Below are 26,670 nucleotides of genomic sequence, written 5' to 3'. Positions count from 1 at the left end.
CTGCACTAGCGATATAGCTATATCGTTATGTGCAGCTACATAAACACACTATAACATTACTGCAGTGTCCTGATAATGTATATACATTACCTCCAGCCAGGACGTGATGTGTATTCAGAATCCTGACACGTCTAAATATTTTCTGTGAGATTTCCAGCAAGATTTCAGAAGTGGTCAGGATTCTGAATACACATCATGTCCTGGCTGGAGGTCATGTGTATTTATTATCATGACACTACAGTAATGTTATAATTTTTGTATGTAGCTGCACATAATGATATAGCTATATCGCTAGTGCAGTGCTAATGAATGGAGAGAAGTGCATGATGCTGATTGGTCACTGATTGGTCAGCGTCATACACTCCCCTATACAACGCCCACTTGGTTTAAAGTAAAAACACGCCCACTTGGTCATTAAGAAACTAATTAGCACAAAGCTAAAAATCGCTCATAAAGTGGTAAAAAAAAAGTTTTTCCAAATAAAAAGCACTGCTGTCGCCTACATTACAGCGCCCATCTCCTTATGTAGAAGATAGGTCACTTATAATGTGGTGACAGAGTCTCTTTAAATTTCACGGGATGGCACATATCAAACCATGTGCCAGAGGGGGTGATTGGGACAAGAAGATTTTGCAGTAAGAGGCCCAGTGGATCTTCAGGATGCAAACCATCAGCCTGCTGGGCCTGAATGAACAAATATCTTCTCTCTTTTCTCTAAGTATGGCAAGTTCTTTTATGTGCTTATTCCCTGATGCAGAGGAATACTACCACCGGTATCTCGCCACCATATTTAGCTCCAGTGACCGTGTCTTTGTTTACAGCACGTAGGCACAACCATATGTAGCATTAGCATCTAAGTCTCGTCTCTATATAAGTCCTTTATGTCATCTTTCAATTAGGTCCAACATTAAGGACCACCTACTTCGCATCCATTATGCTTCTTGTATGTGGTTGATAGCGGCTTCTAGATTCTGGCTGCCTGAAGCTCCCCTGGTGACCACTGATGCTGTATGCATCAACTCGATTGGCCGCGACGTTACTAAGAGGCCGTACCATTCGGCGTACGTCACTCTGACGTACATGCCTATTGGGGGAGATTCCGATTGACGCGGACCAGAGTAGGCGCGGCGCTGGAGGGTTTCCTCATGTGCTGACCGACATTTAGAACTCTTTAGGCAAATTGTACCCCTGAGGACGCTCCCCTGATGATACAGGGGTGCAGAAACGCGTACGGAAGTTTGCTTCTTAATGGCAAACAGACCATGATTACATTTGTTATTGCCTTTATATAGTATCGTATTGGTGTACAAACACTGAACCAATATACTCTAGCCACTTTATTAAAGGCTTATGATCTGTGCTGCCAACGCCTGTACTCACACCCTTTTGGCATTAGGGCCCACTTTTTTAGACACGATATAGTGGTGTTATCCAGTCAAGGTGTGGTGGTGCTATCCAATAATGGTGTGTTGGTGTTACCCAGTTATGGTATAGCGGTGCTATCCAATAACGTTATAGTGGTGTTATCCAGTAACAGTATGGTGGTGTTATCCAGTAACGGTATGGTGGTGTTATACAGTCATGGTATGGTGGTAATCTCCATTCAAGTCTATTGGAGCTATAGAACCAGCGGAGCTGATCCTCTAATATACTTGAATGGAATCAATCTCTCCACTCAATCTATCTGTATATGTGGACCAGCAGCCGCTTGGAAGGTGTGATGGGATTAGGAGCCCCTTGTTCTCACAGGAGTTGGACCCAGAGGTAGGACACTCACCAATCAAACATTTATGGCATATCCTGTAGATTTTCCCTAAATGTCAATGGTTGGAGAACTCCTTTATTGTAATATTAAACGGGTTGTCAACTAACGGACAACTGATGAGCTTTCCACTGGATGGGTCGTCAGTATATGATCTGTAGGGGTCCGGCACCCGGACCCCACACCGATCAGCTACTCCGGTAGCAGATGGCTCCGGTCACTGAATAGCGGACAAGTTGCAGTATTGCAGCTCTGCTCCTATTCAAGTAAATAGGAGCAGAGCTGCAGTTCTGCAGCACGGCTGCTATGCAATGTACGGAGCCAACTTCTTCCGGCTCCGTACATTGCATACTGTGCATTGACATCTGGTACCTGGAAGCAGCCGGAGCAGCTGATCAGTGTGGGGATTATAGGTCATCCGTTGTCCGGTAGTGGACAACCTCTTTAAGAGACGATACAACAATAACACTAATACAATAAGTAAACTTCTAAATATGTGACCCAAAATAATAACATTACAGTGGTGATGTTATAATATTTATTAGAGCTATAAATATAAGGTGGTACTGTACAGCTACTCCTAGTCATATAGACCAGTTAGCAGACGTGCGTCGCTACTAATAACAGAAGGGTCTGATGGATGGTCACCCTGTGAGTGTCCTTAGATGGAATATGTGGCACCTTCTTGGTAATCCTCGTCGTCTTGATCAAAATGTAATTTTGTTTCTAAAGTTCTCACCAGAAGGACGAACTGAAAGTATAGAAAGAGAATCCTACATAAAGAGCCGTCTAGTGCAACACCTGATAAATAAATATTGAAGCGGTATTCCCATTTTAGACATTTAGTGCATATCCACAAAATATGCCATAGATGACTGATAGATGTGGGTCCTCTGGGACTCTCCCCTGTTATAAGAATACTGTCCGGTGACAGCCGTTTGGTGATTCCTGGCCGCTGCATTCTCCATACACTTCAATGGAGAGGTGGCCGTGCTTGTGGCCCTCTCCATTGAAGTCTATGGGAGTTATGGAAAGCGTCAAGCGCTACCACCTTTCCATCTCCACCCACACCTATCAGCCATTTATGGCATATCCCGTGGATATGCCATAAATGCCTACGATGGGAATACCCCTTCAATGTGAATTAATTGGTGAACAGATAGACATGAAACTCTGACTGTATCGTATGTAAAATACTTCATATAATTTATTTCTTACCGTCTTTTAGATGTTCTGGAGCTCGGCCTCCGTTCAGAGAAATGGAAACTGACCATGAAGAGCACGGTGCTGCTGGACTCCACGTAGATGCAGCAGGTGACAGTAGCTGCATCCAGGTGGAAATGGTAAGTGACCTAGAAAATAACAGATGAATGGTAAGAAGCCCATATTCTATATATTACACACTGCATGATGTATTCAATAAGAGAACCAACATAAAATATTACATCAGTAAATAATCCCAACTAAATGTGCTCACCTGTCATGATGATACGTATCTCACACGGTTTCACTCTTTTTTAATAGCAGCCGTCCATTGATGATAGTGGGGACAGGGCTGCATGTTAATGGAACTTGTTTTGATGGCGTCTCTATGTGATAAACCTGCAGATGACAGAGATCAATCAATCCACTGATGTAAGGGTGGGCAGTGCTTACAGGGGCTGTCATGATGTTTCTGGTTCTTTCTTTGACACCCAACTGTTGGAGCAGGTTGTTTTTTTTTTGTTTTTGTTTTTTTACAGTAAGGACAGGATGGCCACGGAAAGGACAGATGTTGTTGTCTACGTCTATAGATTGGATGAAGTTGAGGTCTTTTCTTGATGTCTAGCTCTGGTGTTCTGCTACAGTTGTGTGGCTCGTCCAGCAGTCCTGTCCTGTTTTTTTATTTTCTGGATGGCCGTTTAGAAAACAGTTTGACCACCCAGTCTGTGATCCGCACGATGTTGGTGGGATGATAAGTATCAGACCACGCAGGACATACAAAGCTGAAGTCTTCAAACAGCTTCTGAGACTTTATGCTGTACGGCTCTTCCATGTAGCACAGAGTGGAAGTAACGTTTAGGTCCTCAGGAACTGACACGAGTATCTCAGGGGGAACTGCTGTCCGGTTTTCCACATCATTCCAGTTCACAGCTGAGAAAAATTGATGTTTTCTGATGTTTCCTTTGACTCCCAGCCGACTGTGGTTGTTCTTGTTTAGAAGCCCTTTTAATATCTGCACTGTCTCAGGGGTTAGGTACTCTGGGTAGGAAGGCGTTTTGGTGTTGACGGCATAATTCATCAATTCCTTTGTTGTGCCGTAGAAAGGGTGCCAACCCGAGGACATTTTGAACAAAGTCACTCCCAGAGCAAAGAAGTCAACTCCTCGTCCATGTTCCAGGCACTTGACCATTTCTGGGGCAGCGTATCCTGGTGTTCCTCTGCAATGCTCTGCAGTGCGCTCATACACATTCATGATAGAAATGCCAAAATCGGCTAATTTGACGTGGCCCTCTCTGGTCAGTAGGATGTTTTTGGGCTTAAGGTCGCGGTGTATGATGCCTTTTTTATGCAGGAACTGCAGACCGCAAACCACTTCTGCTGTTATAAATCTTGACGTGGGAAAATCCAGACGAAAGTACTTCTCAATAAAATCATGTAGGTTCCCCCTGGTGGCCAGTTCCATCACATAATAGACGTAGCTCTTAGTCTGGAAAGCAGCAAGGCCATGAACTAGGTAGTGGTTCTCGTGTGATAGATGGAGAATCTCACGTTCTGCCAGGTTGTACCCATACTCTGTGTGTATCTTCTTGTTGACCACTTTAATGGCAACATGTTCTTTCCGGATGACATCTGTTGCCACCAAAACTTTTCCAAAACCTCCTTTTGCTAATAGATTGTGGAAAGTAAAGGCTTTCAGAGATAGGGCTACTGTGGCAGTCTTGTTCTTATAAATAGATGTGGCCGCCGGCTCTTCCAGACAGACATTGTCACTTTTTTCTTGATGACAACTGCTGCAACTTTGTGATATCTTTGGTGTCGCTCTGCCTTTCCTGTCCTCGGTCTCCTCTCCATCATGTTTCTCACAATCCTGACCTCTATAATACTGTATGTATAGGGTCTCATGGATGTGGATTTGGTCTTCGATCTCATGGTAATGTTGGAGAATTTGCTGTTCCACATAGCTGGTTGTCAGCTTGTCTTTGGCCTGTCCATCGGTCTTCAGGCTCTTATCTCCAGCATGTTTCTTACTATCCAGACAACTATAATACTGTATGTATAGGGTCTCATGGATGTGGATTTGGTCTTCGATCTCATGGTAATGTTGGAGAATTTGCTGTTCCACATAGCTGGTTGTCAGCTTGTCTTTGGCCTGTTCACCAGTCTTCAGGCTCTTATCTCCAGCAAGTTTCTCACTATCCAGACCACTATAATACTGTATGTATAGGGTCTCATGGATGTGAATTTGGTCTTCGATCTCATGATAATGTTGGAGAATTTGTTGTTCCACATAGCTGGTTGTCAGCTTGTCTTTGGCCTGTTCACCAGTCTTCAGGCTCTTATCTCCAGCAAGTTTCTCACTATCCAGACCACTATAATACTGTATGTATAGGGTCTCATGGATGTGGATTTGGTCTTCGATCTCATGGTAATGTTGGAGAATTTGTTGTTCCACATAGCTGGTTGTCAGCTTGTCTTTCTCCTGTCCATCTGCCTTCAGTCTCTGATCATCTTTATAATCTTTAGGTTTTTCCTTAGTCTCCGATGTCACGTTGACTTTTTAAAGAAAAAATAGAAAGATATTTTAATGTTATTATGGAAGAATCAATATGTTGTCACATGATGGAACATAAAACTTCAGTAATAAATAATAAAGGGAGTAACGGTGCAGATATTATATGAAGAACGTGATGTTCAGAAGACATTTATTATAAGGCTATGTTCAGATCTGCGTCGGTGACTCCGTCACAGATTTCGCCAGATTTAATGATAAGAATAGTCCTGCATTAGGCTCATTTTTTCCAGTCAAAACTATGGACACCACGATGGAACCCGATGAACCCAGTGGTACGTTGGGCGCTGGTGGTATACATCATACGATCGATTATTAAAGGAAACAACGACACGGATGTGAACAGATCCTAATTGATAATTATTATGATTTCTTATATTTTTTTTCTTTGATCACTTTTGTTTTTACATTCTCCTCTATGGCGTTTGGGAACATTATATTGTTCCAACCAGCCAATCATTTCTGTTCCTTCAAAGGCTATGTACACCTTTGAAAATATATATTTTTTTTATATATAAAAATGTGTATTAGTGTTTGTGGTGCAATTTTCTAATTACTTTTTATTAAAAATTACTTTAAGTTTTTGAGATACAGCTGCTTGGTATACGGTATACAGAGCAGCTGTATCTTGTGCTGAAATCTGTATCCGTCAGGTCTGTGGGACTGACGGGTCCAGTGCCAGCGGGTCCTCCATGTCTCTGACACGCAGGATCCACCTGTTATTCATCACATCTAAGTTATGAACTTAGATGTGATCGGTAACAGCTCGATTTTTAATAATTTTTAATAAAAAGTAATTCGAAAGTTGCACCAAACACGCTAATACACATTTTTGCTTTAAAAAACAAACAAAAAAAACACTTTTTTATAGGTGTACATAGCCTTTAATATCATTTCAACATTTAGTTTTTCTGTTGACACTTCCGATAAACTAGACCCAAACTCCATGATACTTAAATTTTATATCAACTCCCCGGAGGCTTTACATCTAACAGTTACATATTACAATACATAATATATCACATTAGGGCCAGTTCACACTGAGTTTTTTGACAGGTTTTTTGACGTGGAAAAACCGGCTCGTGGGAAAAAGAAGGGACATGCCCTATCTTAGGGAGTTTACTCCTCCAATCTCCCATTGATATCAGGCAGATTTTCCTCCTGCAAAAAACTCAGTGTGAACCCAGCCTTAGGCTATGTTCACACGGAGTATTTTGGGGGAGGAATATCTGCCTCAAAGTTCCAAACGGAATTTTGAGGCAGATATTCCTCCCCCAAAATACTCCGTGTGAACAGCAATTATCGCGCCGTTTTTCGCCCGCGGCCATTGAGCGCCGCGGGCATAAAACACGCTTTCTCCTGCCTCCCATTGAAGTCAATGGGAGGTCGGAGGCGGAAGCGCCCGAAGATAGGGCATGTCGCTTCTTTTTCCCGCGAGGCAGTTTTACTGCTCGCGGGAAAAAGACGCCGACGCCTCCCATTGAAATCAATGGGAGGCGTTCTCGGGCCGTTTCTGCCGAGTTTTGCGACGCGGTTTCCGCGTCAAAAAACTCGGCAAAAGACCCCGTGTGAACATTACTGTGACTCTCCAGTAATATTAACTAACATCGTAAATAAATATTTTTACACGTTCTAGCACATGGGTAAAATGTTATTCCCATTTTAGGAATTTATGGCTGATGGGTGCGAGTTTCACCTCTGGAATCCACACCTATTGGGAGAATGGAAGTGCAGTGATCCCCATTTGCAATTTCCCGGCCGCCACATTCCCCATACACTTTAGATCTCCATTTTCCCAAATGGTGAGAATCCAAGAGGGGGTGGTGCACCTATCAAACATTTATGGGAAATACCCCTTTAAATTAAAATACCTTTTTAAATAAGTATGAGGTGTCAGGAATAATGTATCTATGGGGACATGAGGCGCTGATTTTTCAAGTTGTTATCTATAATTTATACATTATTACGTGTGTAGTTATACATTGTGAGATCTACCATACAGGAGCACTGTTTCTGGAAGTTGACTTCCTTTGCACTTAGACAGTTTTGATAAATCAGGACGGATATTTCTGAATTCTAACGAAAAAACTCTCCCTTGTGCCTACAGAAACCAATCGCAATGCAGCTTTTATTTTCCCTGGGCACATTAAGAAATAAAAGCTGATCTCTTATTGGTTGCTATGGATGAGGCCTATTCTGTGTAAATATAATTATTATATAATCGACATAGTTTCCTACCTTTTTCGTTCCCTAGAATGATGTTACTGGGTCCTGGGACTTCACCGGAAGATTTATTTTCCGTCATGGAGTTGTTCCTCCTCCGCATACATCCGGTAAGCCTTGCAAAGGCTTCCTGTAGGCGCGCTAAGAAGCGAGTGGTTCTGCTCCTCTTAGACTTACTCGCCTTTTCCTGTCTCTCTTCTCCTACGTTCTTTTTGTCTCTCTCCTCTCCTCTACTCTCCTCTCCTCCTTCAATCTCTAGATGCTTCGTCTTCTTCTTCGCTTTTGGCATTTTTGAGCTCTCACGTGCGTCTCTCCTCGTCTGCAGTGTGTGAGTGCAAAGAACCTTACCTGTGCACCGGTGTATGAAGCCACCTGGCATTGTGATGTCATCAGCTATGTCATAAGGTTCTACAGCCTGGGATCTGGCATTGTGATGTCACCAGCTATGTCATAAGGTTCTACAGCCTGGCATCTGGCATTGTGATGTCACCAGCTATGTCATAAGGTTCTACAGCCTGGCATCTGGTATTGGGATGTCACCAGCTATGAAATATGAATAAAGTCCTTTCAGCTTGCATCTCACATTGTGACGTCACAGCTTTTTCCATCTATCATGCTTTATTCAATATGGCGGTTGTCCCATGTCAGTCTGTCTAAGTCACAGATGATATTATCACATAGTATACAGTCATCTCTGCTCCAGCGTGTTTCGCTTGTATTTATATTGAAAAGGCTTTATTTTGTGTAAAAGTTTTTCTTAGAAAATAATCAGCAGATAGCCTGCTGAAAAATAGTGGCACAAGATGTAATAACCTATGTAATGATATATGGATTTTGTTTAAAGAAGGGGCTGGACGGAGCCTGCAGGGCTGAAGGGGAAGCCTCCATGACCTCCCTGGTAGGGAAAGGGTTAACAGGTGAGGGAGAGTTGGAGGGAGTTGGAGGGGGTCAGGGAGGAGTCAGGGGGCCGTTGCTGCTCTTCCCGCTGTTTTCGGCATTGAGCCGGAAGCAGCGGAAGGAGTAACACAGTAAGGACAAGCTCCCCGTTGCCCGCGCTCGTACAGCATGTCAGAGGCATTTTTGTTAGAGAAGCTGCGTGCTGCTGCTGTGCACCACGGTCCCGGATGGCTGGAGGAGACCGTGGCTGCATTAGCGAGGATCCCGGACGCCGTGTTGCCACGTCAGGCCCGGCGTTCGGGGTCTGTTGCAGGGGACAGGCTCCCCTCCCCCGGCCCCCTTCCTAGCATGGCGGCGGGGGGGGGGAGTCGGCAACAACTGCTCCTGTCCGGAGCAGGCAGAGAGCGTTGCCGGGGGTGACGGCGACGCAGGCCGGGTCGACCCGTCCCTCCCGGCGGTCTCGACCTCCAGAGCGCCTCAGTCCTGAGACAGTCCCGCGGACACGGCGTCGCAGAGGGAGCCCGATCTCGGACGCTGCAGGCCAGGCAGCTGGGGGGACCGCCCCTTCCCAGGCCCTGCGTCCTGGCAGGAATCCCAAGCCGCGACGGGGTCCGGCGGTGAGCAGGGAGTCGCAGGCCGGGCTCCCTGTCACCCCTCCACCATCGGATGGAAGATCTGGAGGACGAGGTACGGCCGCCCCGCCTGGTGATGTTCCGGCCAGGGGGCAGGCCTCTTCAGGATCATCGAGACGGACGCCTAGATCTGCAGCGACGTTGAGGCAACAGGTCCAGTCGGAAGTCTGGGTTCCATCGGTCGGGCGGCAGGTTGCCGGCCCATCAGTCAGCGCTTCATCATCTCCGATCCGAAGATGTCGGTGGGAGGGCCAGTCGTCTGCGAGAGAGGAGCTGGAGGAAGGTGAACTGGACGTGTATCGTCGAGGTCAGGATGGTCCGGCTGACGGGAACACAGCGCCTGTGCGGCCCGGTGAGTGTGTAACTCCATCATTGTCGTATCCAGCGATTTTTATGTCGGGTGTCAGCGGGGGGGCTGCTAGCGTCGCATCGGTGGCCATTAGTGGCGCGGGCGGGCGCGATGGCGCGGGTCTGGCAGATTTAGTGGGTTGCTTGAGGGAGCTGGTCGGGCGCCTAGATAGGGCGGCGGCGCCGGTAGTTTCGGAAGTGTCCCCGGCGGTAGTGTGGGAGGGCCCCAGGGACGTGGGATTGGTACAGGCGCGGCCCGTGCTGGCGGTTAGGGAGGCGGTCGCGGTGTCGGTACAGACCGAGGCACAAAAGGATGGCGATCGGGTGCATATTGATGACCGTGCTCGGGGGGAGGTTTACGTTTGTTTCGAAGGTCCGTTGGGGGCGCATTTAAAGCAGGAGGTGCGCGAGCGGATCTGGAAGGACGAATATGTGGAGATTTTTTCTCTCTTGCCGCTCGCTAAATTTAACTTGGATAAGAGCAAGCGGGACGGGAGTAAAAAGGACGAGGAAGAACGGCGGCGGTATAGGCTTATCCCGCAAACGTTCGTTAATTGGTCGCAGGCGTTCGCCATATTGGCTAGTGTGATAGGGGAAAAGGCGCCGGAAAATTGTTCGGCGTTGTTTTGTTATTTTGATGCCATTGGGGAGGCTCATAGGGCGTATGGGGGTCAGGCGTGGCTGCGGTACGATGAGCAATTCCGTCAGCGAAAAGCGGTTCGGCCGGCGATTCGGTGGGACCAGAAGGATATTGCTCTCTGGTTACGGGTTACGGCTCCGGTTAGGCAGTCCTTTCCCGGGAGCGCCGGCCAGGGAGGCCAGTCTAGTCAGGTTGGACAAAGCGGCGGGGGAAAGGCGGCTTTTTGCTGGCAATTTAATGAAGGCCAGTGTAAGTTCGGGGCCACGTGCAAGTTCAAGCACGTGTGTTCCGAGTGTAATGGGGCTTCACACGGGGCGGCAAAATGTCTGCGGAAAAAGAGGTCAGGAAACCAGCCCTCCGCGGCTGGTCAAGGGGGTGTCGCCGGTGAGGGTGGAAAAGATGGCCCCTTATCTAAATGAGTATCCGGATAGGGCGGCGGCTAAGTTGCTTTACGAAGGGTTTCGTGTTGGTTTTGTTATTCCTCCGCCTCCTTATGAGGTTCCGGTTACGCGGAGGAATTTAAAATCGGCTTACTTGCATGCAAAAATCGTGTCGGAAAAGTTGTTAAAAGAAGTTTCGTTGGGCCGCATGTCGGGGCCGTTTGTTGAGTCGCCTGTAAAAGATTTAGTTGTGTCCCCGTTGGGTATTGTCCCTAAACGCGAGCCCGGAAAATTTCGTTTGATTCAACATTTATCGTATCCCAAGGGTTCTTCGGTAAATGACGGGATTGATCACGAGTTGTGCTCTGTAGTTTATACCTCATTCGATAAGGCGGTGGGGTTAGTGCGGGCTGCGGGTCCAGGTGCGCTGCTAGCAAAAACCGACATCGAGGCGGCGTTCAGGTTGTTGCCGGTTCATCCAGAAAGCCAACGGCTGTTGGGTTGTTTTTGGAATGGGGCTTTTTACGTGGATCGGTGCCTTCCGATGGGGTTTTCCCTTTCTTGTGCATACTTCGAGGCGTTTAGTAGCTTCGTGGAGTGGGTAACGAGGGGAGTATCCGGGGTCGACTCGTTGATCCATTACTTAGATGATTTTTTGTGCGTTGGCCCGGGGGGTTCGCCGGTTTGCGGTAATTTGCTTCATGCACTACAGAAGGTGGCGAGGGATTTTGGGATTCCTTTGGCGCCAGAAAAAACGGAGGGCCCGGTAGCGACGATTTGTTTTTTGGGAATCTAAATAGACTCGGTGGCAATGGAGTGTCGTCTCCCTGCGGATAAGTTGGGTGCTTTGAGGCTGGAGGTACGGCGGGCTTGTAGAATGAAGAAAATGACGCTGCGGGAGCTTCAGTCGCTGCTGGGGAAGTTGAATTTTGCCTGCCGGATTATGCCGATGGGGAGGGTGTTTGGTAGGAGGTTGGCGGCGGCAACGGCGGGAGTGCGTGCGCCGCATCATTTTGTGCGGCTCAAGGAGGAGCACCGAGCTGATCTTCAGGTTTGGGATGACTTCTTGGGCCAGTACAATGGTCGCTCGCTATGGATGGCCCCAGCGCAGGATACGAGTGATTTGAATATTTTTACGGATGCGGCTGGGGCAGGCGGTTTTGGAGCTTACGGGGAGGTCCGTGGTGCGCAGGTCAATGGCCGGCTAGCTGGGTGTCCAGTGGACTCACGCGGAATCTGGCCCTGCTCGAGCTGTTTCCCATCGTGGTGGCGGCTACCATTTGGGGGGACAGGCTCAGGGATAAGAAGGTCCGTTTTTACTGCGACAACATGGGGGTGGTGCTTGCCATTAATAACATCACGGCGTCCTCTCCTCCGGTAGTTCAATTGTTGCGACATTTAGTGTTGGTGTGTTTGTCGTTGAACGCGTGGGTGGTGGCGGTGCATGTCCCGGGTGTACGGAATTGTATCGCTGATGCTCTTTCTCGCTCGCAGTGGGACCTTTTTCTGCAATTGGCACCGGGAGCGGAACGTCTCGGTTTGGCTTGTCCGGAACATCTTTGGGATCTGGTATCGGTCCCGTAGAACAACTGTTACAATGGTCTTTGGCGCGCACGACGTGGAGTGCTTATGCTGCTTGTTGGAGGCAGTGGGAGGAGTGGGTAAGAGAGTTGGGTGACGTCAATACGGATAGAGACAGGTTGGTGGCACTTTTGTACTGGTTAGGGGACGCCTGGGAGGCGGGGTTTTCAGTGGCGAAGGTGAACCGGTTCATATCTGCGGAGGCGTTTGGGTTTAAGTTGCGGGGCTTTCAGGATGTATCGAAGGAATTTCTGGTATCGCAGGCTTTGAAGGGGTTGCGCCGAGGTAGGGTAGAGGCGGATAGTAGAAGGCCTGTGTCGTTTGCTTTGCTTAGCTCGTTGGGCGGTTCATTAGCATCGGTCTGTCGTTCTTCAGACGAAATGGATTTGTTTCGGTTAGCTTTTTCGTTAGCGTTCTTTGGGGCATTTAGAATAGGTGAGTTGGTGTCGCCAAGTACCAAACAGGCAGGGGGGCTGAGATCTGGGGAGGTGAGCCTATTCGCAGATCGGCTGGAGGTATGGTTGCGTCAGTCAAAAACTGACCAAGTAGGGAAGGGTAAACTGATAGTTTTGTTCGCCCTCCCGGGGTCGGTTATGTGCCCAGTAGAGTGCATGCGGGGTTTTACGCCAAAAAGGGGGTCTCCAGATTTGCCTTTGTTACGTCATGTGGACAGGTCGTTTTTGTCCAGGTTTCAGTTTGGAGCTGTATTTAAAAAATGTTTGACAGGGGTTGGTGTTGCGGCAGGCTCATATTCATCTCATTCCTTCAGGATTGGCGCAGCAACAGAAGCGGGGCGCTGGGGGTTGGATGATGAGGGGGTGCGGCGTATTGGTCGTTGGGAGTCCAACAGGTTTAAGTCCTATGTCCGCCCCCATATGTTATGATTTTTGTTGTTAACGCTTTAAAAATGTTATATGTTGGTGCCTAATTGTTTTTTCCGTTTCAGATTCGCCTCCGTGTTTGGTGTGGTTGATGGGTCATTCTTACGTGCACTGGGGGGCTTTGAGGGCGGACGTCCGCCCGGATGGTCGCCAGTTGCGCATTCCGCGACAGGATGCGGTTGTGCATTGGCTGGGATTTAGAGGTATGTCGTGGAGCAGGGTGTTGGCGGAATTCCAGACATATGCTCGGCTTGATAGGGTTCCGGAGGTCTTAGTGTTGCACGTGGGTGGGAATGACTTAGGAGTCCGCCCCTTTCGTGAGTTGGTGCGGGATATCAAACATGTTATGTTGTGTTTGTGGGTATCTTATCCCAAGTTGGTGATAGTGTGGTCGGACATAGTCCCAAGAAAGCATTGGCGGTTAGCTAGATCTGTGGAGAGAGTCAATAAGGCTCGCATTAAAGTTAATCGGGCGGTGTCCCGTTTTGTGGCAAAAAACGGGGGCATTTGCGTGAGGCATAGGGATTTGGAGTCAGGAGTGGGGAATTTTTGGAGGAGTGACGGGGTTCATCTGACCGAGGTTGGCATTTGATCTTTGGAGCTTGGCGATAGCAGAAGGCATAGAAAGGGCGGTGGTGGTGTGGAGGAACTCACTGGCTTACTAGATATGTCAGGAAATCGCTGTCTCTCTGCTTAGTCAATGTATATATCAGGAGCAGCAATGTTGGCAGAGCATGAGTAGAGCATTTCTGCAGGGTGTATGAATGTCTGTATATATAGCAAATTTTAGGAAAACTGCAGAGGAAATGTAGCATTAACTGGTGGCTTTTCATTTTAATGGCCGTTCATGTAATGTATGGATGGGCTGGGTCCGCCGGGCTCTCCTTACTGGCTCATAGAAGGGAATTTGCCATCATCCCAGAGGTCAAATCCCCAGCGATCAGAATGTTTTGGCATTTCCTAGTGATTTACTATAATGTTCTCAAGGTTTCAAATCCATTGTATATATGCTAGTGTAATGTGGAGAGGATACATACAGGGCTGGATTTTACCCTATAACCACAGAGAGGAGAACGCCCACGAGGGACAGGGGGAAGGCTGCAGAGGTTGTTAGATGTTGTATAATGTTATGTTGTTTTTTTAAGAGCAGACAAACATTTTAAAGTAATACATAAATTAAGGTGTGGTCTACTTGTTATGCGGAGTCTAAGGCCAGATTCCCTCGGGTTGAATACCCTGTGTAAAAACTGTGCAGTGTATCCTACCTGGAACCCGCAGCACCTTCTGTCCGAAAAATGGCACCACATTGTGGTGCGGTCTTTCGGACGGGGGACGGAATTTCCGCATCAGAAAGCAGCTTGTGAAAAAAAAACGTTCATACTCACCCCCTCCCACTTCTCTGTGCGTAGTCCGGCCTCCTACGATGACGTTGCAGGCCATTTGACGCTGCAGCGGTCGCATGGAATTAAACGTCATCTGAGGAGGCCAGACATTGCGCAGAGAAGTGGGAGGGGGTGAGTATGAACGTTTTTGTTTTTTTTCAGGCGCGACTTTCCGCTGCATCCGAGGAGGCTAGACTGCAGGAAGAAGGGGAGCGTTCCGGGTAAGTATGCGGCGTAATCGCTGTGATTACTTTGCAAAAGTCGAAGCACTTGGCTTTCTGTTGCGGGTATTGCATCCCCATTGAATTCAATGGGGAAAACGCGCAACAGAAAATCAACAGAAAACGCAGCATAAATTTACATGCTGCAGAATTAAATTCCGCACCGCAGGTTAATTTATTAACATTTACGCTGCGTTTTGTTTCCCCAGCGTGGGAATGACATTTTCTACATCACATCCACTTTGCTGCGGAATTTCCGAACACAATTCCATTGCGGAAATGCCGCAGAGTTTACGCCATGTGGGAACCCGGCCTAAGATGTCAGCCAATCTTTGCTTACAGGCTCCTGAGATATGAATTCAGAACTGGCTACACACATAAAATAGTTGACATGAATAAATCTGTTGGGATTGCAACGGTTTCTCCATCAGTACCCAAATCAGCCGATGGCTCAAGTGTTTACTGATCATTTCTTACAGATTTATTATTCTTCTACTTTCTGATGTTGGTTGTGAGTGACTCGAGGACATACAGCTTAATGGATGGCAGGGGTGTAACGATCAGAGGAAAAAAGTTGCCCACCAGCCCTGGACCCCCGTGCGAGTGCCTCTTACTGCAGCAGAGCAGAGAGCCATTGGCTCCTTTCTCCGCCATTAATTCTGATAAGCCACAGGCTGTTTTTGGCCTGTGGCCTACTAGAGGCCAAAGACAGCCTGATATACATTTTTATTTAAAAAAACAACAAAACTTTTCAAAGGTGTACATAGCCTTTAAGGGGGCAGGTGTATTATTTTATTCAGACAAGAAATCTGCAATGATAAATCTGTCCCGGTATCTCTAGTTCCAGGCCACATCCTTATTACTATTAATACAGACTAAGGCCTCATGCACACCAACGGAAGGGTTTTTACTGTCAGTAAATACGTATCCGACAGTTACGGATACACATCCGTATCCGTCCGCAATTACAGAAGCCTAAAACATGGCCTCCTTCTCTATTTATTTATGTAAGATGGTGATAACAGTAACCAGCTCTGTAGGTTTACAGGACTTGTCTCATCAGGATAACCCCTGTCCTATTAGGCTATGTGGACATCATAGCGGCTGGTCTCCTGCTCAGAACCCCCCTCTGTTAGCCAGAACAGGGAACCGAACTGCGGCAAACAACAGTTGACGCTCTGGCAGACATGTATTACATGGACCTGTGTTTACTTAAATAGCCCAGAGATCGCACTAAATATTTTTGATCAGAATAAAAATACTCCTCTTAGTATTTTCAAGTAGTATTTTTAGACAAGGTAGAGTATATAATTGGTAGTATTTACATTTTATAGTGCGTACAGTGGAAAATATTTAGTTTGACGTGTGTGCCTTTCACAAGGCTCCGGTGTTTGAGCCGAAACGTCGCACCAGGGCGAATAAAGAAACTCACTTTTTTCGCCATTACTTGGAGTGCTGCCTACTTTTGTATATTTTTGGATATTGGATAGGGAACTTTGGTCGGATCCCTGAGGTGTGCACCCTCCCATATTTAAAATCACTGGTGCTGCTGGACGATGGACTTATCCTAGTCCTTCTCAATGAATTAGAATATTATCAAAAAGTTAATTTATTTCAGTAATTCAAATCAAAAAGTGAAACTCTTATTCTATAGATTCATTACACACAGAGTGATCTATTGCCAGCATTTTTTTTTCTTTCAATGTTGATGATTATGGGAACAGTTAATGAAAACCCAAAATTTAGTCTCTCAGAAAATTAGAATATTAAATAAGCCCAATTTCCAAAATAATTTTTAACACCGAAATGTTGGGCAACTAAAAAGTATGTACAGTATCTGCCCTCAATACTTGGTCGGGGCTCCAACTCTGCAGGAATTACTGCAACAATGCGGCAAACACTGCTGCTCAGTGTCCAAAGTCCTGTTCTCAGATGAAAGTAAATTTTGCATTTTATTTGGAAATCTCGGTCCCAGAGTCTGGAGGAAGAGTGGAGAGGCGTCAATCCAAGTTTCTTGCGGTCCAGTGTGAAGTTTCCGCAGTCAGTGATGGTTTGGGGGCCGTGTCTTCTGCTGGTGTTGGTCCACTGTGTTATATCAAGTCCAGAGTCAGCGCAGCGTCTACCAGGACGTTTCCCAGCACTTCATGCTTCCCTCTGCTGACAAGCTTTATGGAGATGCTGATTTCATTTTCCAGCAGGACTTGGCACCTGCCCACACTGCCAAAAGTACCAACACCTGGTGTAATAACCACAGTATCACTGCGCTTGATTGACCAGCAGACTCGCCGACCTAAACCCCACAGAGAATCTATAGGGTATTGTCAAGAGGAAGATGAGACACCAGACCCAACAATGCAGACGAGCTGAAGGCCGATATCAAAGCAACGTGGGCTTCCATAACACCTCAGCAGTGCCACAGGCGTATCGCCTCCATGCCACGCCGCATTGATAACACCTCAGCAGTGCCACAGGCTGATCACCTCCATGCCACGCCGCATTGATAACACCTCAGCAGTGCCACAGGCTGATCACCTCCATGCCACGCCGCATTGATAACACATCAGCAGTGCCACAGGCGTATCGCCTCCATGCCACGCCGCATTGATAACACCTCAGCAGTGCCACAGGCTGATCACCTCCATGCCACGCCGCATTGATAACACATCAGCAGTGCCACAGGCTGATCGCCTCCATGCCACTCCGCATTGATAACACCTCAGCAGTGCCACAGGCTGATCGCCTCCATGCCACGCCGCATTGATAACACCTCAGCAGTGCCACAGGCTGATCGCCTCCATGCCACACCGTATTGATAACACCTCAGCAGTGCCACAGGCTGATCGCCTCCATGCCACGCCGCATTGATAACACCTCAGCAGTGCCACAGGCTGATCACCTCCATGCCACGCCACATTGATAACACCTCAGCAGTGCCACAGGCTGATCGCCTCCATGCCACACCGCATTGATAATACCTCAGCAGTGCCAAAGGCTGATCACCTCCATGCCACGCCGCACTGATAATACCTCAGCTGTGCCACAGGCTGATCACCTCCATGCCACGCCGCATTGATAACACCTCAGCAGTGCCACAGGCTGATCACCTCCATGCCACGCCACATTGATAACACCTCAGCAGTGCCACAGGCTGATCGCCCCCATGCCACGCCACCTTGATAACACATCAGCAGTGCCACAGGCTGATCACCTCCATGTGACGCCGCATTGATAACACCTCAACAGTGCCACAGGCTGATCGCCTCCATGCCACGCCGCATTGGTAACACCTCAGCAGTGCCACAGGCTGATCGCCTCCATGCCACACCACATTGATAACACCTCAGCAGTGCCACAGGCTGATCGCCCCCATGCCACGCCGCCTTGATAACACATCAGCAGTGCCACAGGCTGATCACCTCCATGTGACGCCTCATTAATAACACCTCAGCAGTGCCACAGGCTGATCGCCCCCATGTCACTCCACATTGATGCAGTAATTCATACAAAAGGAGCCCCGACCAAGTATTGAGCGCAGATACTGGACAGACTTTTCAGTAGGACAACATTTCGGTATTAAAAATCATTTTTGAAATTGGGCTTATATAATATTCTAATTTTCTGAGACACTAAATTTGGGGTTTTCATTAACTGTTACCATAATCATCAACATTAAGATGCTGAAAAAAGATGCTGGAAATAGATCACTCTATGTGTAATGAATCTATATAATATGTGAGACACTTTTTTCATTGAATAACTGAAATAAATGAACTTTTGATGATATTCTAATTCATTGAGAAGGACTAATATATGTGTGTGTGAAATTACATAGTAACACGCTCTTTGCTGTAAACGCTGATGTCAGACCACACTGTAGTGCAAATGCGGCAGTCAGACTGTGGACTGAACGCAGCACTTACAGCACGTATGTTTATATACTCAAAAGACAAAGTTAAGGTCCTCTTATGCGGCCGGTCCTAGGCTGTGTAAACGAGCACCGATCAACAGGACAGCTCTTTGATCGGCGCTCGTTTGCTCCTTTCACAAGTACTAGTATGGGGACGAGCAGTTGTTACTCTGATCGCTCGTCCCCATACATTATTATCATGTCGGCAGCGTGTCCCTTTGTTTACACCGGTAGATGAGCTGCCGACAACGATAATATTTTGGTTTTCTAAAACTATATGATCAGCAGATGAAGGAGCGTTTGCTCGTTCATCTGCTGATCGCTGTCCTGATTACACAAGGGTAATTATCGGCAACGAGCATTCTGTGAACGATTGTTAGCCAGCACCGCCTAACAAAGCGATATGAACGGCAGGAGAAAATGTTGTGACTGCAATGCAATAGCAAACAAACATGCCGCTTCACTCTACAGGCGCTGAGCATCGAATACATGGATTTATTTATATTGCATTACTGATATATTTACTATACTTATAAATGTGAGGTCCTCCGCGTATATTGGCCAAATTCTATGAACTCTCCGGCTGCGACAAGATGACCTCACTTTGTTAGGAGGAGCTGACAGACGTCTTTTGTGTTGTACTTTTGGAGGGGGGGACAGCTTCCATCTTGGTCGTGCACTGCTCTTATGTGTCCCAGAAGAAAGATGGTTCCTTCCTACCCTGAATACGTTTTGTTGGCCTAGGTCCAAGAGGGAGGTGAGTTTACATTTGTACAAGTATAATGTTTAGTATGGGGACCCCCTCGCCTTGTCATGCAGATTTTTTTCCATTGTGTGCGGATGAGATTTGTTAAAATCTCATCCATTCTGCTGCTACTGTATGGGCTAGTTCACACAGAGTTTGTTGGCGCTGTTTTTGACACGGAAACCGCGCCAAGAAACGGCAGAAATCGCCTCCCATTGAGATTGCGGGAAAAAAATAAACTGGCATGCTCTTTCTTCTTCTTCTGTCTCTGATCTCCCATTGATATCAATAGGAGGCAGATAAAGCATTTTTCGCTGCGTTTTTTGCCTGCGGCAAATGAAAAACGCTGCAAAAAACACAGCCAAGAGAGTGCAGGCAGGTCAAAATCTGCCTCAAAATTACTGAACGAATTTCAAGGCAGATTTTTCTGCCTGCAAAAAACTGTGAACATACCCTAATACGTTGCGGATTTTCCGCAATTAAATCCGTTGCTGAAAATCTGCAGTGTTTACGCTGTGTGTGTGGACGTAACCCATACAGGCATCAAAGACTGATGTAGAGGTGTAATTGCAACCTCTGAAATAGCCTCCATGTAATACTACATTTCACACTACTTCAGCCACTATGGAGGAAATGAACAACCAGCTGCATCTTCTCTTTACCAAAATCAGCTGTTTACTGGGGGTCTCGGGAGCCAGATACACAGCATCCGAATGGAGGAATTCAGAATATCTTCTATTCAAATATATTACCAGCCAGCGCTCTCCTTTGGTAAAGGCTGCTATAGAAAGAGGTTATTATGTTATGAAAACCCCTTTCATTTTCAAGGTTTTATATTCCTATATATTTTTTTATTGTTAGCTCCGTAGTAAAAAAAGATTATTTCATGCTTCAAGTTTGGTTTTCCAATAGATTATTTTATTTCTGCTTGAACCATTCATAAGAGAAAATCAGTATCATTGACTTCTAGTCTAACATGCCTCTGGCTGTAAGGCACCTGGCTGTAGCAGGAACCCTTTCCTACTGCACTGTTTGCAATAGGAGAGGAGGCATGCTTAGCTCCCACAAAAAAATGCATCTTGGATTTGCTGAATGTTAATATGTTCATGTAATTCATAAAAAAACATGGTTTTGTTTTTTTTAGGAGACTTGCAAAATGAGTGTAGAATATTTCATTCGGGATATCATTTACAATTCGCAGGTTGATCTTTTTCATAGACCCGGAATATGTATTTGACTTCTTTTTCTTCCTGAATTCCAGATGGAATGCCGGGATATCTGGAACACAAAAGTAAATACCTTAATAAATAATATATAAATACTTTACCTGCAAACATTTTACAAAACTGGTACCAAATTAGTTGTTCACAAGGCTAAAAACAAAAGTCTATTACGTTGTCTGTATCTTGAGGAAAGGGAACCAACCAAACGAACCTTTAGCCACCTTCTCCATGGGCCCCATTGGGTTCACACTGAGTTTTTTTGCAGGCGGAAAAATCTGCCTCATAATTCCATCTGGAGTTTTGAGGAATTTTTTGACCTGCCAGCACGCCCTATGCCGCGTTTTTCGGCCGCAGCCATTGAGTGCCGCGGCAAAAAACGTTTTCTCTGCCTCTTATTGATGTCAATGGGAGGTCAGAGACGGAAATGCCTGAAGAAAGGGTATGTCGCTTCTTTTTCCCACTCGCGGGAAAAAAACACGTCCGCCTCCGATTGAAATCAATGGGAGGCAATTTCAGACGTTTATTGCGGCGGTTTCTGATGCGGTTTCCGCTGCAAAAAAACAACTCAGTGTGAACAGGGCCTTAGAAACCTAATTATAATTAGCTGCAGGCATATATTAGTAGGTATGCCTACTAAAGATTTAACATGTACTCAATATGTCCCAGTAAGGCCCTAATTACATCTCGGTTTTTCCCCATGCCTAGCCTGTATGTCGGGAAAGCTCTCGGCATACACACTACGCTATAGGGCTCCATTAGGCCGACAGAGGCCAAAAGAGTTTTGGCCTCTGTCATGCTGGTATACCTTTGTTTATGTATGGAATAGAGCAGCATTACACGCTAACCATTACACGAGATCCCACAAAAAAATATATACCGTGTCGTAGACTTTTTTCTAACATGTGAGCCTATGGTACATTAAATGAATATGTCATCATGAGGTTTCCAATAGCAGTTAAACAGATACCATAATAGCCTACGGGTATCGGATGCCTGTGACGGATGCCTAACAGTGGCATTCATCACCCTATATGCTATAATGGTATCTGTTTAACGTATACGCCATGAAAAGGCATGAGAGTTCACGACGTATCCGATAAACGTATTCTATAATAGTCTATGGGTGACGGATGCCACTATGAGGCATCTGTCACAGCCTACATTTAACCTATACATCGAGACCTTTTGCCGGCGTATACGTTAACTGTAGGCAAAAGATGAGATGTCAATGGGGCTTAAATACCACTAAATATATGTTCCTCCATGTTCATTCAGTGTATTTCAGTATATTCAATGAATTCACTATAGGATGCCCAGGACTGTAGGACTCACCAGGTATAAATGAAAATAAGAAAATTTTTTTTTCCTACTAATGAAAACTACCCTGGTGGGCTAAGGAAGTGGAGGGGTTAAAGTCACTTGTACTGGTGGTCTATGGTAGAAAAGGGGGTTCATATTTTATTCCCTGGTGGTCTCTGGTAAGAGTTGGGGTTAATACCTGGTGGTCTGGTTGTTTAATCACCGAGCCAGCCCTGGGCAATGTGTAATTTCTGGTTATTCTGTCTGACAGGAGGAACAGCCGCAGTGCTTTACTAATGCAGTCATTTAGACAACTATTAGAGAGAAGACCGGTTGGGCTGACGCACACACTTTTTAGCATGTATTTTTCTTACTAAAAAGTGCATCTTAGTCTGAAAAATATGGTATATAGTAGAAACTATTTAGAGAAGATATGGGTGAGAGCATCTTACAGACACAATATGCTATATAGGTGGTGGTGGTGGTGGTGGCTTCTGAAAACATAAGTTTAAATGTCCACCTTTTTAACTCTTAGGTCCAACATTCTGTACAAATCAATCATAGCTTATACAAAGCTCCAAATCCCCTGCATATATATAGCAAAATTATAAAATTCTGTCTGCAATCAGCCACCACTAGATGGAGCTCACTGCATACTGTGTTATTATAGAGTTCAATGTATACACAATATGCAATAAACTCCTAAGCTCCCTCTAGTGGTGGCTGCAGGCAACCAGGATTTTATGATTTAATTCTGTCAACGCATGAGGATTTGGAGCTCTGTATCAGAAAAATGGAGCTCCAACTGCTATAAAAAGATATTATAAGAAATTCATGAATGAATTCAGATTCATTCATAATAAAACACTCAATTACTTTTCTAATAAATGTTACAAGTTGGTTAAATAATCATTCAATGGATTTCATCATTTAGTGACTTTCCAGGCTGCACTGCCAAGAAAAGATTGATAATTTGTTCGGCACAAATCTCATGTTGGATTGTAAATCAGATATACAGTGGTATAAAAAGCCTTTACTTACTCTTCTTTTAAATTGAAGATGTTCTTGTCAAACTCTGGAAAGAAAGTATCACACTCAAAATCTGCCATAATGTGTGTGAAGTAGATATGGTTACACCAGGGGTGTTTCATCATGTTCTGCAAAGAGAAGCAATAATAGATAAGCCTCTGATGCTATGGTAGTGGAGTATGAGATATTTCCATGAAACTTTTTTAGATAAAAAATATTTTAATATTATGAAATCACTTATGATTGGCAAAAGATAAGGAAAGGAGCACTATAAGGACTACATTAATGGGGTTGATCCATCTATTAGGGCAAATGGACATCAGAGTGGGGGGTCCCCCGCTTGGGACCCTACTCCAAACCCGGAGAGAAGAGATTCTAGATAGATTAACTCCTGCTCCGGTGGACTCGCCATGATCATGTATCACATGGTAATCTTAATGGGCAACATAAATGACTGCCCGCAACTTTCCTTAAGGTTTGTCCAGCTGGCAAATGTTCACTTTTAGGCACCATACATAAAGATCCCTCTACATAAAGAGTTAAGTTACTTTTGTTAGTACATTGCCTTTCTTATCTTGTACTGATCCTGATTTACAGCAGGTATTATAGACCAAAGCTGTATTCACAATTTTGCCGGTTGTCATTGGAAACTGTCAACAAGTTAGTTGACACACACATAGCTTAGCTGAGCTCCTATAATGCAGAGAGATGCATGGGCGTAAATAGAGGTTGCGGGGCCCCATGCCACTCTTTTGAAAAGGTCCCCCCTACAGCATGGACCCCCCAGATCCAACCCCTAAATCATTTACTCATGTATTAATTTGCTTCTAGCTTGGTCTGTGCTGTGCCGCAAGGTCTGTGCTGTGGCACAAAGAAGGTCCTGGCGCTGGGCAGCATCAGGACGTTGCATGCGACACAATACACAATGTCCAGTGTCACGACAGTGTGTGCTGCATTGCATACAACGTACTGACTGGGAGAATTCAGCTCTGAAGCATGAAGGATTGTGAATGCAGCTCTGGAGTATAATACAGTTTGTCCAATGCGGAAAACCTTTATTACACTTGTCAACGCAATCTTTATCTTCCGCAGTGTTATTTCCTGTACAGGTTCTGGGGCGGGTCATGATAACCGCTGCCCGTGATCTGTGCATGATTGGCGACTTCAGGAGCGGTTTGCAAAATGACCCCTTGGGTTCTAAAGATTGGTGGGCAACAGGTAAGTAAAATGATGTGGGTAGGGGGTGTGGCTTTGGATTTTCAGCTTTTGCCTGGGGTATTACATTAAAAGTTTCCATTCAAAGGCAGTTCTAGAGAAAATCTTTCTGCATTGGACAACAGCTCCCCCTAGTGACCATTTCCAATCAGAGTTCTACTGAACTTACTGTATAACACTCCACTCCTCCTAACACCCATATAGTTTCTACTTCATCACAGAGAGGCGAACTGGAAGCAAGTTTCACAACTTCTTCTTCATCACGGCACATGTAATGAGCAAATTTCGGTAATTCACTAAACATAAAAAAAGTACAAAATAATATTTCTTTAAGAGCACATGACTGCCACATGAGTAAGTCACTCACATAAAGGCATCAGGATAGCACACAAGTTGGATTTATTTTTAGTAATAAATATTAGTGTTCTGGATTTAAAGGGCACCTAACCCGCACAACTAAAGCTAGGTCCTTATGTAGTACATAGGCTGCATGCATATTAGATATGCGTCGTTATGTTAATGCAATTGCTTTGTTTGTGCATGCGATATTTAAAAGGGGTTGTCCAGGCATGGACAACAGATGACCTATCCACAGGAAAGGTCATCAGTATATGATCGGTGGGGGTCCGACACCCAGACTCCGCATCGATCAGCTGATCCGGTTGCCTCCGTGCATCGGATGTCCATGCCGGAAGCAAATGGCTCCGGTCACAAATAGCAGCTGAGCTGCATTATTGCAGCTCTGCAGCACGGCCGCTATGCAGTGTAAAGAGCCATCTGCTCCTGGCTTCGAACTCTGCATATTGTACATAACATCCGGAGCCTGAAGGCATCCAGACTAGCTGATTGGTGCGGGGTCCGGGTGTCTGACCCCCACCGATCATCTACTGATGACCTATCCTGTGGATAGGTCATCAGCTGTCCGTGACTGGACAACCAATTTAAGTCAATTCAGTTTTACTACATTTATGTAGAATGTTCAATTATTCATACAAAGCAGAGACTTCAGATATATCTCCAAATACCTGAGCTGTCTGGTAAGAAGCACATTAATGGTATTAGCCAAAGGTAATAGGTTCACATCAAATGCCTCAAATGACCGTCGGCCCCAAACAATAAAATTTTTCTTTCCTAGAAAAAATTATAATAAAAATAATGACACAGATGAGTTGTGGATGCAGCATGGTCTAAAATAGTTAAAAGGGATTGGTATTAACGGAGGTCAAACCTTAAAGAGGACCTGTCACTAGGTCACATACGTTTAACTAGTTTACTGACCTGAATAGCGCTGTTTCCCTGATTCCAGCGCTGTGTTTCTTTTTTTCCTGGATCCCCCTGTTCCGGAGATATGGCCCATTGTTGTGTTGGCTTCCTATATGCTAATTTGCTGTAGTTAGCCAACAGGGTGGAGCTAGCAGCCCTGCCTTGAGGGTAGTTCACACCCTGTTGGCTAACTATAGCAAATTAGCATATAGGAAGCCAACACAACAATGAGCCATATCTCCGGAACAGAGGGGTCCAGGTAAAAAAGAAAAACAGCGCTGGAATCAGGAAGATAGTGCTATTCGGGTCAGTAAACCAGTTCAACTTATATCACTTAGTGACAGGTCATCTTTAAGTATGGCTTGGGGGGAGATATTCAGTTTAGCTCCATTTTCAAATGAAAATCTTAATGGTTCCTGACCCCCTCCCCCCAAGATCTTTGGTGTGGAAAATCTGCATCAAAACCGCAGGTAAACACAGGTAATTCCGCAGGTAATATCCCCCCTTAATATTGCTGTTTTTTATGTTTTTGAGCTACGCTGTTTCTGCAAGTCCCATAGAACTGAATTGTAGTTATGGAAACAGCATACGTCGCATGCTACACTGCTTCTGTAGCCTCCATTCACTGATATGGGATTTACGGAAACAGCTTAGCTCAGCAAGCTATGCTGTTTCTGTAATTCATGGTCGTAAATCAAACACTTCAGCCACAACACAGAGCGGTATAACAGGGTTCAGGGGGCCCCACTCTAGAGATAGGTGCGGGTCCCAGAGGTGGGACCCGCATCTATCTGACATTTATGACATATCCTGTGGATATGTCATAAATGTCTCTGATGGGAAAACCCCTTTAAGATCTCATTTACTTTTCGGGTATTGTATCTACAAATATGAATCTGTTTGACAACTTACCGGGCTGTTTTACTGTAGTTATCGTGTCTAATAGATACTGGAATTCCTTTCTGCATTAAGAAAATAGAAAGAAAAGATCCCTCTGGTCAGTGGTGTAGTTATAGGAGTTGCAGAGGTGACGGCCGCATCTGGGCACTGGTGCCATCTCTGTTATGTCCATTGATATGCAGAACTATGATCATTGTTTTTCGATGGAGTACGTGTCACATCTTTGAATTATATCAGGCTGTTGCATGTATTTTCATTGAGTTCATTTCAATAAAGTCTTGTACAGACAGGGGCCACAGAGACAATAGGGATGCCACGTGTTTAGAGAGATAAGGCTAAGATCACATGTTGCGGATTTGTCGCAGATTTT

The 26,670-nt window shown here is 45.6% G+C and overlaps 2 protein-coding genes across 5 annotated transcripts in view; both read right to left on the bottom strand.

Moving 5' to 3' along the window:
- Window positions 1-2,286: 2,286 nt before the first annotated feature.
- LOC142750879 (uncharacterized) lies at window positions 2,287-8,078 on the bottom strand. Its single transcript, XM_075859857.1, has 4 exons — window positions 7,773-8,078; window positions 3,240-5,518; window positions 2,981-3,114; window positions 2,287-2,513 (listed from the first exon to the last, which is right to left on the bottom strand). The coding sequence occupies exons 1-2, from the start codon at window positions 8,044-8,046 to the stop codon at window positions 3,645-3,647; spliced, it is 2,148 nt and encodes a 715-aa protein (XP_075715972.1). The 5' UTR covers window positions 8,047-8,078; the 3' UTR covers window positions 2,287-2,513; window positions 2,981-3,114; window positions 3,240-3,644.
- A 12,189-nt stretch (window positions 8,079-20,267) lies between these two features.
- LOC142748796 (dihydrofolate reductase-like) overlaps window positions 20,268-26,670 on the bottom strand; it is a 17,695-nt gene continuing 11,292 nt past the window's right edge. For all 4 annotated transcript variants that reach the window (XM_075856067.1, XM_075856066.1, XM_075856068.1 and 1 more), the window contains 5 exons: window positions 26,313-26,362; window positions 25,163-25,268; window positions 24,307-24,433; window positions 22,935-23,050; window positions 20,268-20,649 (listed from right to left, as the gene is read on the bottom strand). In XM_075856067.1, the coding sequence (XP_075712182.1) occupies window positions 20,556-20,649; window positions 22,935-23,050; window positions 24,307-24,433; window positions 25,163-25,268; window positions 26,313-26,362 (493 nt within the window). In that variant the 3' untranslated portion in view covers window positions 20,268-20,555. The remainder of the gene's footprint in view (window positions 20,650-22,934; window positions 23,051-24,306; window positions 24,434-25,162; window positions 25,269-26,312; window positions 26,363-26,670) is intronic.

Source organism: Rhinoderma darwinii, chromosome 3 (genome assembly GCF_050947455.1).
Source record: "Rhinoderma darwinii isolate aRhiDar2 chromosome 3, aRhiDar2.hap1, whole genome shotgun sequence".
NCBI lineage: Eukaryota > Metazoa > Chordata > Amphibia > Anura > Rhinodermatidae > Rhinoderma > Rhinoderma darwinii.
Note: the sequence above shows the minus strand (reverse complement) of the source record. Positions and strands in the feature narration are given on the sequence as shown.